The sequence below is a fragment of the Enoplosus armatus genome, chromosome 20 (assembly GCF_043641665.1).
Source record: "Enoplosus armatus isolate fEnoArm2 chromosome 20, fEnoArm2.hap1, whole genome shotgun sequence".
In the NCBI taxonomy this organism is placed as follows: Eukaryota; Metazoa; Chordata; class Actinopteri; order Centrarchiformes; family Enoplosidae; genus Enoplosus; species Enoplosus armatus.
The window spans coordinates 10,383,470-10,399,525 of record NC_092199.1 but is presented as its reverse complement, the minus strand read 5'-3'; the positions used below and the strand labels follow the sequence as shown (position 1 = coordinate 10,399,525).

General features: G+C 39.6%; 2 protein-coding genes across 3 annotated transcripts; both read left to right on the top strand.

Moving 5' to 3' along the window:
- The first annotated feature begins 1,354 nt into the window (after positions 1-1,354).
- On the top strand, positions 1,355-5,147 carry atxn7l3b (ataxin 7 like 3b). Of its 2 annotated transcripts, none has more exons than XM_070927419.1 (9): positions 1,355-1,375; positions 1,956-2,002; positions 2,123-2,247; positions 2,370-2,502; positions 2,728-2,899; positions 3,215-3,315; positions 3,447-3,469; positions 3,580-3,625; positions 4,182-5,147. In XM_070927419.1, the coding sequence occupies exons 3-9, from the start codon at positions 2,197-2,199 to the stop codon at positions 4,259-4,261; spliced, it is 606 nt and encodes a 201-aa protein (XP_070783520.1). In that variant the 5' UTR covers positions 1,355-1,375; positions 1,956-2,002; positions 2,123-2,196; the 3' UTR covers positions 4,262-5,147. The 2 variants fall into 2 exon arrangements, with proteins under 2 accessions (XP_070783520.1, XP_070783519.1); XM_070927418.1 differs by lacking the exon at positions 1,355-1,375 and adding an exon at positions 1,533-1,578.
- Positions 5,148-6,370: 1,223 nt separating this feature from the next.
- Positions 6,371-15,500, top strand: smarcd2 (SWI/SNF related BAF chromatin remodeling complex subunit D2). Its single transcript, XM_070926755.1, has 13 exons — positions 6,371-6,880; positions 7,864-8,060; positions 9,579-9,621; positions 9,710-9,832; positions 10,254-10,373; positions 11,062-11,157; positions 11,697-11,798; positions 11,913-12,074; positions 12,528-12,625; positions 12,855-12,990; positions 13,099-13,221; positions 13,991-14,092; positions 14,206-15,500. The coding sequence occupies exons 1-13, from the start codon at positions 6,728-6,730 to the stop codon at positions 14,257-14,259; spliced, it is 1,509 nt and encodes a 502-aa protein (XP_070782856.1). The 5' UTR covers positions 6,371-6,727; the 3' UTR covers positions 14,260-15,500.
- The last annotated feature ends 556 nt before the right edge of the window (positions 15,501-16,056 follow it).

Genomic DNA, 16,056 nt, shown 5'->3' with positions numbered 1-16,056 from the left:
TTTTTTTTACTTTTGTATTTAATTTTACAACTTTGCATGCAGGTGTTAAAAATATCAACTGTTGGTCCACAGGAGGAGGAAGAGGAGGAGGAGGAAGGGGATGACATAACGTTTGATATGTATTAGATGGTGATGAGACGGACAGCAGAAGCATCACATTCACGTCAAGTTCAGAGCTAGATTCTGTATTGGAGACGATGGACATTGCATGGTGGCCATGTTGTCTGGGAGGTTGCTAACACGAGTGCTGCGTTGTGCCACAACCGAGGCTGGATTACGAAGTGCCCTAGGACTCCAAGGACCGCAAAGAGCCCCAGGTTACCTATTACTATGTGGTAATTAGTTTGTTTAGCTTGGGAAAATGCACTGCTAAAGCACAACAGCAACTGATGAGATGAGGGCCTTAAAACCCCTGAAAACCTATTTATTTTATATTTCTCTATCGCATAAAATATTTTTTAGTTTGGGGAAAAAAAGAGCTTCATTAAGAGTTTAACAGTCAAAACATTCAGCGGCCTTTTAAGATGGAGCTGAGGACCTGCTGTGAACCTTATTTCATTTTATATTGTGCTTAAATGCTGCGTATCCCCAATTACTTTGCTCAAATTACCATACAGCAAACATGGGTCTATTTAGTAATCTGCCACAGGAATACTGTTAACAAGGCACAGAGAGTGGGGGGAAAATGGGGGGTTAATATGGGCCCCTAAGCAAACTAATCTGACTCTTACCGCAACACAGTGCATCTGAGAGAAATCAAGTCATCCTTGTGAATAGGAGACAACAAAGACTGTTTTTTTTCTACCTCTGATGTTAAGAAAGTCTGAGAAAGTATCATGGCTGGGGATTTTTATCGTCAGCAGCCACTCGGATTGTCTGATTGTCCATTTGTTGGGGTGAAATTTAATTATGTTTTTTTTTTTAAAAGATTTGACTTTTTTTTTTGTTTTGTTTTTTTAATTGTGTGGGGGAAAAACAAAAGAAGTGTCATTATCAAGCATTGTTTTTTTTTTATTCATTTAAACCCTTTTTTGTAAATCCCGGAAAGAAGAGATGTTTACGAATAAACATGTTATATAAAGATGTGATTCATCATGGATTGTCTGAGTTCCAAGTTCAAATAACAAGGCACAAACCACACTAGAGTTAAAACAAACAAACAAAACAAAAACGATGGTTTATAATGACTACTACACAGCCAAACAAAAGGCCAATTTAACCCTAAATTAGACGGGGTAACACGCAGTCACATGCTGGCCTGGACGATGAGCAGCCCCGGCAGTGCTGCAAAGGAAGCGCACGGTGGAAAGTCGTGCAGCGATCGATTGCTCCTGTCTGATCTCTGTGATGTAAAGATGGATGCCTGCCGAAATAGGTAAATAAACACAATTAGCAATTTTGCGCGGCTCTGATTGTGGTATTCCTCGTTGATAGGCTTCATATCGGGGTACAATTGTAGTTTTTTTTTTATTTTTCTTCCTCCTTCGGTGGTTTGTGCGGGGGGCTGAGAGGCGGACAGCCGCAGTGCAGCAGCCGTAGTAGTGTTGAGTTCGGGGACGAGCCTCGCTGTAGTCAAATGTAATTCTTCAACAGCAAAAAACATACAGCCCACATACAAATGTGCTGCGTTGTGTGTGTTTACTCAGGCTAGCCTGGTACATTTGACATGTGTAGCTTCGAGCTGTAGCTGCTGTTGACCTGGAGGCTTTGTGAGCAGGATACCGCCTCTCTTCTAACCTCTTGGCATGTTCAATTCCTCCCCAGTAGCCTATTCATAGCCACGCTCTTTGTTTTCTTCAGCAAGGTTTTGGCTAAGCTACTTTCATTAGACAGCAATGCTCGGGACCTGCAGGGTGGTGTCTGAACACTGAGCTCGTGTTTTGGCTGTTTATTCGGAGATGTTGCAGTGCTACAACACCAAACGCTAAGTTATTCTTGTTTTGTGTTATTCGCAGGTTATAAACGTGGGAAGTAACTCCCTGGCGGTGTTCAACGTGCAGTTGTAAGTAGCTGCATCATATTGAAGGCGTCAAATGTTCCCCACGCACTGATTTTACATCCATTGGTGAGACAGGATTGAATGCCACTGTGTTGCTAACTGTGTGTTTCCCTCCTGCTGCAGCCCCTGTTCTGGCCGATGCTTGCTGCGCTACAGCATGACCACAGCAGTGTCGGCTCATTTGGTAGTTCTGGCAAATGAAAATGGAGGAGGTTTCAATGTCCAGCCTGGACAACAGCAAGCTGGAGGTACAGTAGAGCAAGGCCACAGTATAATAATAGTTCCAGTAGCCTTGGAAATGCACATTACATCTGCAGGATGCAAACAGACAGGGGCCTGATTTGTGTCTGTTTGGACCCTTCCCTGCCAGGGCCTAGCTCAGGACATCCTGTCTGACCTGGTGGAGGATGCATGCCTGGGTCTTTGCTTCGAGGTCCACCGGGCCGTCAAGCAGGGCTATTTTTTCCTGGATGACACGGACCAAGAAAGCATGAGGGACTTTGGTGAGTACAAAGTCATTCTGTCTGCCTATAGTGAAAGAAAGGTGAAATGTTTCTCAAGCTGGTGACACTTTGTTACCAAAGGGTTGTGAAAAATTGAGTGAATTCATATTTTTTTGTCCATATTAATGACACTAGATCATAAAAAAACTAACCGTAGGTTTGTGTATTATGAGCTCTGTGTGACTGTATTGTAAAGCAGAGCCGTATATCACTTCAAATTTCCAGAAATTGTGGACCAGCCGGGATTGGACGTGTTTGGCCAGGTGTACAACCAGTGGAAAAACAAGGAGTGTGTGTGTCCCAACTGCAGCCGGAGCATCGCTGCCTCACGCTTTGCCCCACACCTGGAGAAATGCCTGGGGATGGGACGCAACAGCAGCCGCATAGCCAACCGCAGGTATGAGAGTTAAACAGCTAACCGGAGAGTGAAAAAACAATTTAAGATTATTGCAAGTTTGCTTCACTAAGTTGGATTCTGACTGTAAACTGAACTAATGTACACCTTTTCCTTTGCCCTGTAAGCTCAATACAATTCACCCTCCTACTATGAGCATGATAATTAAGATAGGCAAGGTATCTTTCCCTGTATTTCACAAAATAGAGTGAAAACATTTTTTTAAAAATCGTATATAATGTCAGAATGTATTTGTCTTATAATCAAACTGTTATTTGTGGTGAGTAATGCTGAGTCATATTCTTCCCACTTTTACAGAATAGTCACCGGTAACAACACCAACAACAAGTCAGAGAGTGACCAAGAGGATAACGACGACGTCAATGATAATGACTGGTCTTATGGGGCGGAAAAGAAAGGTGATGTACTTGGTGCTACATTTTTACCTATTTTTAGTGATACTGAATGTTGATTGCCAATATGATCCTCTAATGAAGTTGGACATATGTGAAATTACTCAAATCTAAAATGTAATGTCTTTCTTTAACAGCCAAGAAAAGGAAATCTGATAAGGTACATTTTATTTTCATTGTAAAAACCCAAACGGAGCATTATATTATACATTATTAATTATTCCTGATTTGTCCTCTCAAACTAAATACACTTTCTTTTTTCCACCTCAGAATCCAAACTCACCCAGAAGATCCAAATCATTCAAGCATAAGAACAGTAAGTGGAAATGAATCCTTAAACTTCCTCTTGATGGCTCGTCTGCAGCTTGTGTACTTACATAATCAAATACTTTCAGTTTCAAGGAAACCCTACGACATAAAACAAAACAATTTTGTAACACATCAGGAGCACGTGTTACCTCACATTATATTCCTGATCCTTGTATTAGTCTTACCTATGAAGCATGGAAACGCTTAATACACAATAAATGCTACAACATTTAGATGATACAGTGAAATGTTCAAGTCTATTTAGTAACAGTGCCTCTGTTATAAAAAAACATGAGATTCTTTTATGTTAGATTGCAGAGAAAGTCACAGACATTTTTGAAAAATACAGAGGATAATGTAACAGCATAGAATATAATACATCAGAGTGTATCCAAATGTTAATACATTATGAGCCGAGTTGTTAATTACGTTAAGTACATTAAAGGAGATGATTACATCATTTTTCAAAAATTACTTTCATCACAATTTGTACAGTTCTTATATTAAATTGCTATGTTGCTGCTTAAAAGACACTTGAATTGAACTGTTGTTTATTCCCGCAGGCATGATGGGTCCTAGACGTCGCATGGACAACCAGGAAAGCCCGCGCATGCTGATGAAAGACGAGGCATTTCCTCAATAACACACTCAGCCACAAACACACATTCTCTTACCATTGTGTGCGCACATACACACACACACACACACAAATGCACACACACGGGAAGACCAATGACACTTCACCCTCGGTTCTTTATGTCGTGAAATCAATGGACGTCGTTGTTATAGGTGACACTTATGGCGTTTGCTGCTCTGCAGAAGCAGTCCAGACCTCCCACTGTATACTTGACAGATTTATTTTTTTTCTCAAAATCATCGTACCAACACTCGTGTTTTTCTTTTGTTTAGTTCATTCATTCAACTTTTTGCTGGAGTCCAAAATAATGAATATCACCATATACTCACTGCACAGAGGTAGATTCTGGTGTCATTCATTCAGTGGCCGAGCAGGCAGCTGTGTGAAGAGTGAACGTGCACATACAGTATGTTGTTTCTTTAAAATACAGAAATGATTAGCCATTAGGTGTACTTATATTTCCTCACCTTTTTAAAATCTTTAAAATCATTCTTTGAAAAAAATAATGTCAAAGACAATCATTACTAATGGTTTGTCTTTCATTTTCACATTCACCGTCAGGCTCATAGTTCTCCAGTTGAATTACAGTACATTATGTTTGTCATTCACCTGTGGAAACCTGTTTTAAAAATGTTCAGTGAATGAACCCCTAATTGTACGAGCAGGTATTCGCTGCAGAAAGCAGGTTTGTTTTGTTTCATTGTCATTCGGTGGATAGATCGGCTTGTTTTCTAGCATTCGAAAATGTCTTTGTATCATGTGTTTACATTGTAAAGGGTTACATATATCCTTGGTGTGAAGTGATAGTGTAAATATTCCAATAGTTGAATTGCTGCTATCATGGCTCAGTTTGTTTCATCTGTCTAGCATAATAAATGATTTGTTACCTGTCCTTCTGTCTTGTGTTAACTTACAAGACCAAATGACCAACAGGGGAGGCTGTTGATCAAACGAAGAGGCCTCAAGATGTTTCAGTTTTGATTATTTTAATGCACCCATTTATATGAGACACTGAATGTTGCTTTGTAAACGTTTTTTTCAATGACGTACTGTTGTAGATGTTATTCATAGGGAATTTAGAGATGGTACATGCAAAACAAAGTCCTCACAGTTGGAGATTTTAAGTGTTCTGCATTCAGTTCCCAGAATTGTTATGCTGCCTTCACGTATTCCTCCTAAACACCGACATCTGAGCTCTGGTACAGATGCGTGTCCAGGTCACAAGGCTGGTTGAAAGGTTTGAAAATTAAACTTGTAAGTTGGCATGCAGAAAAAATAATGCCCCTAAGATAAATCTAAAGATTTTAGACATGTTTCTTAATTTGACAACAACTCTTTCCTGAACAGTTATGTGTGGTGTAATGAATGGGGGAAAGTAACTAAGTACAGTTACAAGGAACTTGTACTTGAGTATTTAAATGTTGAGCTACTTTATTCTACCCCACTACAACTAATAGGGAAATATTCATTTAACACCTAAGGGATTTCCTGCATTATTATCTAATTTTGTGTCCATGTCTTTTAGAGAGGCCCCTAGTTATTAGTATTTGGTTTACATTGTGCTCATATGGTACATGGTCCTAAATAATAAAATCACCACAGAAAGCCAGAGAGTATTATTCCAGCAGATGAATACTGGTTGGTCTCTGGGTTTCTCCGTTTAATACACAGTGGGTGGCCTGATAGTCATGCTGTGAGGTCAGTTCATTACCATATATTTAAGTCGTATTGCATTAATCATTACTGGAATCTGACAGGAAAATATGTTGGGGTTGGCAGTTTTGATGTAGAAACAAAGTGACAATATGGCAAAATGAAGAGTGTGCATCAAGCATCAGTGCCCATAAATGTCACATCTTAGGACTTAGTCATAGAAAATACAGGCTTTAATGAAACACACAATTAAAAAAAGTAATTTGAGGCTAAGCATCATTTTTAATGTGTTCTCGCTAATAGGGCAAACGTTACATTAGGCGATGATTTACCGTTAATCTGCGCTGAAATTTGGAACGTCGAAATGTCCTACATCTTTGAATGCAGCATTTTGCATTGTGTGTGTAGGCAGTTACAAGAATACTTGTTATTACTTTCGACTCAGTTTTGTGGTAAGTCAGGCGTTATCGTGTTTTTCATTAGCCTCACAAATAGCTGGCTAGCGATGCTTCGACTTAAGAACAAGGGGAGGAGATGACAAACAACAGCCACCACTTGGTGTCCAAATAGCAAGCAGTTGTAGGCAGGGGCAATCCCGGAACTTGAAACGGTAGAAAACGAGCTAACATTAGCTAGCTTTTTGTTGACAGTGTGCTTGCTGTCAAACCTCAAACCGACCCCATTTAAAGTAACTGTAGTTAGCTTGTCAGCTACTTGTCAGGACTTGTTGCCTTGTTCATTTAGTAAGTTGACAGACTTGTACTTGGACAGGAATTTGGTAGAAGTTTTGTTACTTTTAACCACTTGTGGATCTAGAAGATGGCATCAAGAGGAAGCTTCACGGGTCCTCCGATGAATCCGAATGTGCACCCCATGAATGTTGCGCATGCTGCGGGCATGAGAATTCCAGGCATGCCTCAACCTCCGGCGGGATACCCCCGCAGCATGAACAACTCTCCCCAATACCCGCAGGTTGGTTCTCTCTTTGTTAAATAGGGAAAGGAAAGGTACTGAACGAAAGGTGAGGGTGACTTCTGACTGAAGTTAATGTTACTGTAGCTTCTTAAAGTGCTTTTAAGAGTAAATGCGGCCCTAAATTTGGAATTAAACAAATATCCAGTTGAAGACTTGAAGTAGATATCAAAAAAATAACCTTAAAGCTCATTATCCTTAAAATATCAAGGTGTGGACACTACTTCCGCGTTTGAAAAGGCTGTGTAATTACTTGATGCCGCCAATAAATTGAGTGTTACATTTCTAATATGGCGTTTATAGTGATTGATCATTTTGTACCTTTTTTTTATATACATATATTTTGATTTTGATTAAAATTTGCGCATGTGTGAAAGAGAACAACACGTGCCTGCCCTTAGCCTCCTGTTAGTGAGCTTGAAAACAAAAGTAAATATATCATCACCACCATCTGTCAGAGCTAAGTCCGCATACACTACCGCAGTTTTGCCACCATCTGCAGCCTCATGTGGTCTTCAGTTAACATGCACTATTACGTTTGTCAGTTAGAACCAGATGGGCTGAGATATTTGCTAAGACAGCAGTGTTAAGGTGGAAAATTCACATACATTGGCGATGAATTTGGCGAATTTGTTTTATTTCAGACTATAACTGCATTGTAAAACAAGACAAAGATTGAGACATCAACAAACATTTTTACACTTTGGAAACTATATATTTTATTAATGATCTGCAAAAAAGTGTCCAAGACCTAGCAGAAGAAAAATCTGATATGAAAATCAGCGTCATATTGGGACCCATCTTTTGTAAAACAGTACTGCTGGAAGAAAATATTATCAAAGCATCCATTCTTATTTTAACAAGGAAAACAGTGAGTACTAGAAAGGATCTGGAGAAAGAAACTTGAGTACACAACAATGTTATTTTTCAGTAAATTCTTATGAACCTGAAATCATAGCTTCAGCTTCCCTTCTTTTCTCTAGCGCTCAGGGATGCCACCCAACAGAGTGGGGGGCCCCTTGGGTTCAATGGGGGGTCAGCTGCCTGGTCCTTCTTATGGTGGTGGGAACATGTCCATGCGGCCAGGCATGGGGCCTCCAAGCATGGACGCCTCAAGGAAGCGGTTCCTTCATCAGCATCAACACCAGCAGCAAGAGGCACTGGGAGGCCTAAGACGAGGGTAAACTGCGGAGGCGTGAGAGTGTTTGTGTGAGAGGAGGAGAAGAGAGGCAGAGGAATAATGCCAAGGTTGATTGACCAAGACAGCCTGGGGCCAAATCAGGGAATGGCACTGCCTGAGACTTTGACTTCACTTTCCTGTAAATAGGGCTGCAACTTATTTCATTTTCAGTCGATTTAATATGTGGATTCTTTTCTCAATTAATTGTTTGAGCATCAAAATCAGAAAAAAGTGAGAATACATTACAATACATTCAATTTACGATTGAAATGTTCGGCATTTTACTTATGAAATGACTTCAATCAATCAATTAGGATTTTTACCAATTAACTGATCTACTCAACAATTACTTAAAATTTCCCAGGCCCCTTTTTACGGTAACAACAGTAACAATGAAATACTGTTGACTCTTTTATGCACATCACATTTGCTCCTTTTTCCAGAACTTAGAGATACAAAACCTCCATTTTCTAATTTTGACAAATTAAAACAAACAAATTTCTTTATAGTATTGTTATTTTTGCTTACTTTTATAAACAGCTGCTGTGTATAAGAAGGAACGTCTCATTATGAAAGTGGATGAACATAATTACATCCGTTTGAAAATATTATTCAAGTTATAGCTCATGGTAAAAACCTTTATTTTCATACATAACACCACTGTAGTCAAATAGTCATAAAAAATCCAGTGGATAATAGAGTGTGGCTCATTAACAATATAACAACGCCACTCTTCATTCAGGATGTGTTTTTCTCTCTGCAGCCTGTTTGTGAAGTTTCTGTACATTTAAAAGCACAGCTCAGATCACACAGACACGAGGAGAGAGTATCTCATGACTGGCCTTTGCTTACACAAGTGGGTATTTTTGACTTCAAACTGCTCAGTGATGCCACGCTTATAAATGTAGCGAGCCATGATGTGAGGCAGCATTTACAGTTCCTTCCACAATGAACCTCTTGTCTTTAAAAGGTTTGTCTCATAACACAATTCTCAGTTTGGAGGATTAGTGGGCCGCAGGGCAAGAGGCAATGTTCTAAATTCCGATTAACGAGCTTGGGAGTTAAATTTAGTCATAATGAGGGGGAACTATGTAATTTAATTTAGGAAACAAAACGGCTTTTATGAAGTCAGTACCAATGATAAGTGGCAGCCTGAGGTGCTCATTCTGGGGACTTAATGAAGAGATAGCCCTGGCCAAGATTTTGTTATCACACTATGAAGTTTTGGCACATAATTAATAATCAAAGGAAGTGAATGAGGTCTAATCTTGTATGTGTCAGTGAGCGGCCTGTTCTTATAAATTGGTTAATGAAGGTTGTACTTTTAAAAAAGCAAATGCTAAATGATGAAACAACTTTGGCAACATAGTACAGTATGTCCTTGTTTGACGAAGTAATATTTCCAGCCAGTGGATCCTCTATATTTTAGAGAAAGCATATGGTTATGGCATTTCAAGTGTGTGTTTTTTTTGGCAAAATAAACATATCATACTTACGCATCTTTTCTGTGTGATTTAGGCCAAAAAGACGTAAGATGGCCGACAAGGTTCTCCCACAGAGGGTAAGAAAGTTATGAGCACCTGAATCATCTACTTGATTACGGTTGGCTTTGTTTCCTTAATATTCATGTCCTGCTGTTGGCTCTTTAGATCCGAGACCTGGTCCCAGAGTCCCAAGCCTACATGGATCTCTTGGCCTTTGAGAGGAAACTGGATCAGACCATCGCCCGAAAGCGTATGGAGATTCAAGAAGCCATCAAGAAGCCCATTATGGTACCTCTTCATGTTTTGTTGACGCAAACACATACATACAGCTCTGATATGGCTGCAGGAGAGTGAACAGTAAACTAAGGCTGATCAAAACATTAACACTGGATTACATGCATGCATCATTTCCTGTAAATCCCTCGCGCTTAAGTAGGCAATCTAAATAGAGCGTGGGAATGGCAGACCCCTCCACTAACAATAAAAACTAATATATATATTGAGGGAAATACAGAATACGAAGACATTGAATGGCTTTGGAGAAAAAAATACCGCCCATAAATAGTATAAAAATGTTTGTGAGTTTGATTTCATGAATGTTATAAGGATTATAACGTTTTATTTCAAATTTTTCACCTTTAATTTTGGTTTGAGCAACAGTTTTTACTGGGATACCTGATATTCCTGCTTGTTCATCTCTATGACACAGCAAAAACGCAAGCTCAGGATCTACATTTCTAACACGTACACCCCCAGCAAGCCTGATGGCGAGGAGGCAGAGAAGATGTCCTCGTGGGAACTGAGAGTGGAGGGCAAACTTCTGGAGGAAGTAAGTGAATAACGCTCTCGTTACATTTGAACCCTCCTGCTCTGTTTCACCATCGTCCCAGTGTGGTGTGACTCCCAAGTATTTCAGTCTCTGCTATTGTGTTTCTGAAAGCTTCAGCCACTCTGCTCTGGTTGGCCTGTGTCCTTGGCTCAGACCATGCAACCAGATGTGTGTTTACAGCTCTCCCCACTCCACCCCACAACTCCTAACACTCACACATATTCACACACAAGCTCATGTTCTCCTTTTGAAAGGAGGAATTGAAACCACTGGCCGTTACATACCATGAGCTGATATGCCTCCCCTCCCTCCATCAATTCCAGCTCCACTCATTGTGTCATCTGGGGCCACACAAAGGAGGATTTTTTTTTTCATGTCTGTTAATTTTTCTCCCATGGCTCATTGGTTGAGGCATGTGTAGGAGTTTTGCATGCAGTAACAGAAAAAGAAAAGCAATGTGAGGGAAGGAGTAAAAGGGGTCATGTTGTGCAAACAGACTGAGGAGAGGGCGGGGGTGCGGCAACAGCTTTTTCTAGTTGTCTACAGTTTTGTCCTTCACCACCCCCGATGTGGTCAGAGCTAAACAATGCAGCTGCACAGACTGACACAGCACAATAGCAAGACATAGATAGATAGCAATCTTTTTCCTCTGTCTTTTCATACTCTTTTATGTGCTTTTTATTCCTAGCCTGGCAAGCAGAAGAAGAAGTTCTCATCTTTCTTCAAAAGCCTGGTGATCGAGCTTGATAAGGAGCTCTATGGACCTGACAACCACTTAGTAGAGGTATGACATCATTTTAAAGGCATTTGACGCAACCACCCCGCAACATTTTAGGCACACTGACACCAAAAAGTTCAGAGACTGCTGTTGGTTCACCAACCCCAGTACATTTTTCAGCCCTGGTCAGAAAAGTGGAGTTCAGCTGGAATCATTCAAACTTTTGGAACCGGTCCTGTCTGAGCTTGTTTGACAGTTAAGGCGGGGGTTATGAAGAGCCCTTGAATCTGGAAGATATCCCACCATGTTTAGTCCAACCCTGTGTGACTTATGTTTGAATTCATCCCACAGCCCTTTATAAATATCAGTTTGATTTTATTTTATTAACATCAAAAAGCATGTTTTGGCAGCTTGGCAGAGTCCAATTTATGTAACTGAGTATCTTGCACACAAGAGCAAGCAGTGAAAGCAAGTATTTATGCTAGTAAATACGAAATGATTGTGTTGGAGCATTTGCTTGTACGTGTTTGCTGGGGGGGGGTGGGGTAGATTTAGTTTTAGCTCTAATTGGACCTCTGATCTTTTTTCTTAATTTTATCTTTCAGTGGCACAGAATGGCCACCACTCAGGAGACCGATGGTTTCCAGGTCAAAAGGCCCGGCGACGTGAATGTTAAATGCACCCTTCTGCTCATGCTCGACCACCAGGTACCACCCATTTTCTCAGTTACCATCTCAAACAGTTGTATGCCTGGATGGTATTACTTGCTTAACCAATACTTTCTTGCCCCAGTGTTGTTTTTTTGTTTTGTTTTTTTCTAGCCCCCTCAGTACAAACTGGACCCGCGTTTGGCTCGTCTGCTCGGTGTGCACACACAGACGCGGGCCAGCATCATGCAAGCTCTTTGGCTCTACATCAAGAACAACAAGCTGCAGGATAGTCACGAGAAGGAGTACATCAACTGTAACCGCTATTTCAGACAGGTAGTGGAGCAGTAAAATGCTAGCTCACCACTTAAGCAACCATTTCAAAGTGTTGCCTAGACATTTGAAAAAGCTTTAAAAATCATTTTGCATACGTATTATATCAAATATGCAGAGATATTTTTTCCCTCAAACTAGTAATTCATACACATAATTTGTACCATCCGTTGGACCTACCATGATTTGTAATTTAAGGGCATGTATTATTCATTTCAAGAATAAATTTATGCACACAATTACCTAATTTGTTCCCTGAATTAATAATTTACACAGTCAAATTAATCATTTTGCTTTGAATTTGTACGAGGTACGCATCGACTTTATAGGACAGCTGATATGCATGTATTTTATCGGCTTTTTAATGTTTTAACGCTTGTGGAGAAACAAAGTGACAACAAAACTTTACCTCTAGTGTATCAAACTTGCTCTGTTTTCTAACCAAATGCTGTTCAGATCTTCGGCTGTCCTCGCATGAGGTTCTCTGAGATTCCCATGAAGCTGGCGGGCCTGCTGCAGCACCCTGACCCCATCATTATCAGTCACATGATTAGGTAGGGAAGTGTGGATCATTATCTCTCTGTCTGTGTTTGTTCTCATGTATTGTTCTTCCAAAGATAAAAGTTTTTGCTTATTAGTCTTTCATTTTCAACCACAAAGCATTTACATGAGCTGCTCATTTTATTTCCTTAGCGTCATGATTTGAGTCATTAATCTTCATTCCTTCTCTGCTCTTACAAGTTTGCATCAACATGTCTCCTCCTCCCTGTCTTCTCTGAGCAGTGTGGACCCCACAGATCAGAAGAAGACAGCGTGCTATGACATTGATGTGGAGGTGGACGATCCACTGAAGGGCCAAATGAACAGTTTCCTGTCCTCTACAACCAACCAACAGGAAATTGCTGCGCTGGAGATGAAGGTAAAGCCTGCCGATCAATCACAAAGAGCCTGCACCTCACTGGCTTTTAGGGTAACGGTAATAAAAGGGGAAAAATGTCTTATCTATTACTATACTGGTTGTATTCAGATTCATGAGACGATCGAGTACATCAACCAGCTGAAGACTGAGAGAGACTTCATGCTGAGCTTCAGCAATAATCCACAGGACTTCATCCAAGACTGGCTCAAGTCTCAAAGCAGAGATCTGAAGGTAAACATTTGCTCCCCCCACTAACTTACTGTACCTATTTGCCCACACACAGGAGTCTTCATTTCATATTCTGCTTTTACACATAGTATTACTTAATTACATTTCATGGTTTCTAATCTACCAACAACAGTTCAAAGTATTTTCTTTTTTTAAGAAAAGATTCGTCAAAATATTACAAAATATGTGTCAATTAGGTCGAACTGTCGATAACTTATTGTCAACTTTCTTCTCCTCCATGTCTCTAAGCTTATATGGCTTGTACAAATGTCATATCAGTTCTTCGCTTTCCCAAATCTGAAGAGTTTTATTCCAGAATACTTTTGGAGCATTTTTTTTTCATGTGAAAAGAATCATTTCCCGGCATAGCTTTCCCAATATTTAATAAAAACATGCTCTAAAATACAACTATTTTGTATGTGATGGCAAAGCCCATACCTCCTTGCACCTACGACGTACCTGTGCCAAAACAAACGGAATGTATAGACATTAAAACAGAGCTTCAATAGTCAGATGGAAGCTAAACAACATTACAGCATTGTTTGCTCAAATTAAATGGAGAGACTTCAATGCCTGTACAAGCATGCCCTCTAGTAGGTTCTGGGCCTGCTAATTGAATCAATAATCCATCAACCTTCTCTCAGTGCTTCCAAAGCAAACTGACAATGTATAAGTCGCTCTCTAAAACATTATTTTGGCATTTGGGAAACCGCTTTCTGCATTCATGAAGTTGTGGTTCCTCGTGTTCAATGATGCATTTCTTTTTCACCAGTTGATGACAGATGTGACGGGAAACCCAGAGGAGGAGAGGAGGACTGAGTTCTACCAGGCGCCCTGGGTACCAGAGGCAGTGGGCAGATATGTGTACTCCAGAGTAAGGAATTACACAGCCTATTGCACTGCTTAACAGTGTACATGTTTGATACATGTTTTATTGTTAGGTTTCAGTAGATTGTTTTTAGTTTTAATATCCCTTTTTTGTCACAGGTGCAGCAGAGGAGACAGGAGTTGGAGCAGGTGTTGGGTATCCGACTTACCTAAAGACATATTCCAGAGGAGTCACAGCCATCTTACTCGTCAAATGTTAATGTCTACTCAATAGAAATTAGATTGGAAAGAAATAAGCTAATGTCGCAGCTTAAAAGTTCACAAAGCCATTGTCAGTGACATTGTCTGACAAACCGTAAAGTGGGATGCATGCCTTTTCTGTCCTATAGATAATAATTCTAAAATCAACAAAGTATAAGTATATGTGACCAAAGTGATGATTACCTTAATAATATGTTTGCCTTGCCTTGTCTCTCATTGTGAGCCTGTTCAAATAATCTTTGCCTTGTTTTGCAATATGTTTTGTTTATGGTACAATATGCTTAAAACGTTTTAAGCATTGGTGATGTCTAGATGGTCTTCACCATCACTTTGTGTGCTATTTTGAAAGGGTGTCTGTTTACCTTCACATTTATAAGCCATAACCTTTAGAAAGGAACAATACCTGATGTCTGGTAACATCTCAATAAAACAAAAATTGGGAGGCATGGTAGAATTGAGCATTTCATGGCAAAATATATATCCATACTTAAACATTTTACACCAGAAATATATATACATATATATGTTACTTCAAAAATACATTTAGAAAATGTGGATTATATTCTACAAAAATGTAGGAATACTTACGATGTCTTATGACTAAGATAGGAACTAATAAGCTTTTTCATTTTACAAGTTCAGCTGCTGTTTTTTGTATTGGGTATGTCATTTGAAATGAAACCTTTCTTCACTGTGTAAGAAAGCAGGATTTCCAGGAAAGCTGTACTTTGGGAAAAGATTGAATTCCTTATTTGTTCAAAGACAAGAGTTCACTGTGTCCAGCTGTAAGTCAGCAGCTTTTTTTTGTACTTCTTGAATGTTTACATGCTGTTTTCATTTGTTCATTTGGGGTTTGTCATTGTTTTAATGCCAGGAAGAGGAACTGTGGCAGGCTCTTTGGATTGCAGCGTTCTTCCTGTAATATCCATACCTCCCAAGAAGGTTGACTGGTATTAATGAAATGGGAATGCAGTTGTAGCATGTCAACTAAACGATACACCAAATGGTTTTGTTAAGGTTTTGTATTTGACGGGATCTCCTGAATTTCTTTAAACATTCCATTTTAGCGGATATAGTTGTGCCAAAATTTGTTTTGTGAAGAAGGCACTGTACAAATATTTTTTGTACAGCCTCTTTTTTTTAAAAATGTTTGCATGTTGTGTATCAATCAAAAGCCTTTATCTTTTATACATTTGGAGGATTTTTTTCTACAATAAATATACTTACAAATGTTTGTTATACTGTATTTTTTCACAATATAAAACCTATTCAAAAAAAGGCACAATTTATATAAAATATACGCTCAAGGTGTTATTATTAATGGTGTATGTTTATGCTCATGTCGTTTACTGCACAGCCTCAGCTGTATGATAAAAGCTGGGGTCATATGATTGAGCATGTTAGGGCTGGTTGGAGCACAACTTCCTCTGAGAGCAGCATTTTCAACCGGTATGGCTGGTCTTACCTGTCTCTGACAGTTCAGACGTGTTTACCACTCCTCAAATAACGGCAGACAAATACGTCCTGTACTCCTCACAGACCCGCGTCTCCGCTTGTAAAGTGAGACTGGTACAAAAAAGATGTGACCAAAGGTTAACACTAAATTAAATGTGTTGTTAAATGATGTATGTATTTGTATGAGTAAACCAAGCTTTGAAACTCAATTAGAAAGCGTTCATTTGGCGTTAAAGTATTACAAGGCGTTAACGGCTACATAGGAGCGATTTTGAGAGCTAAAGCAACACGTTT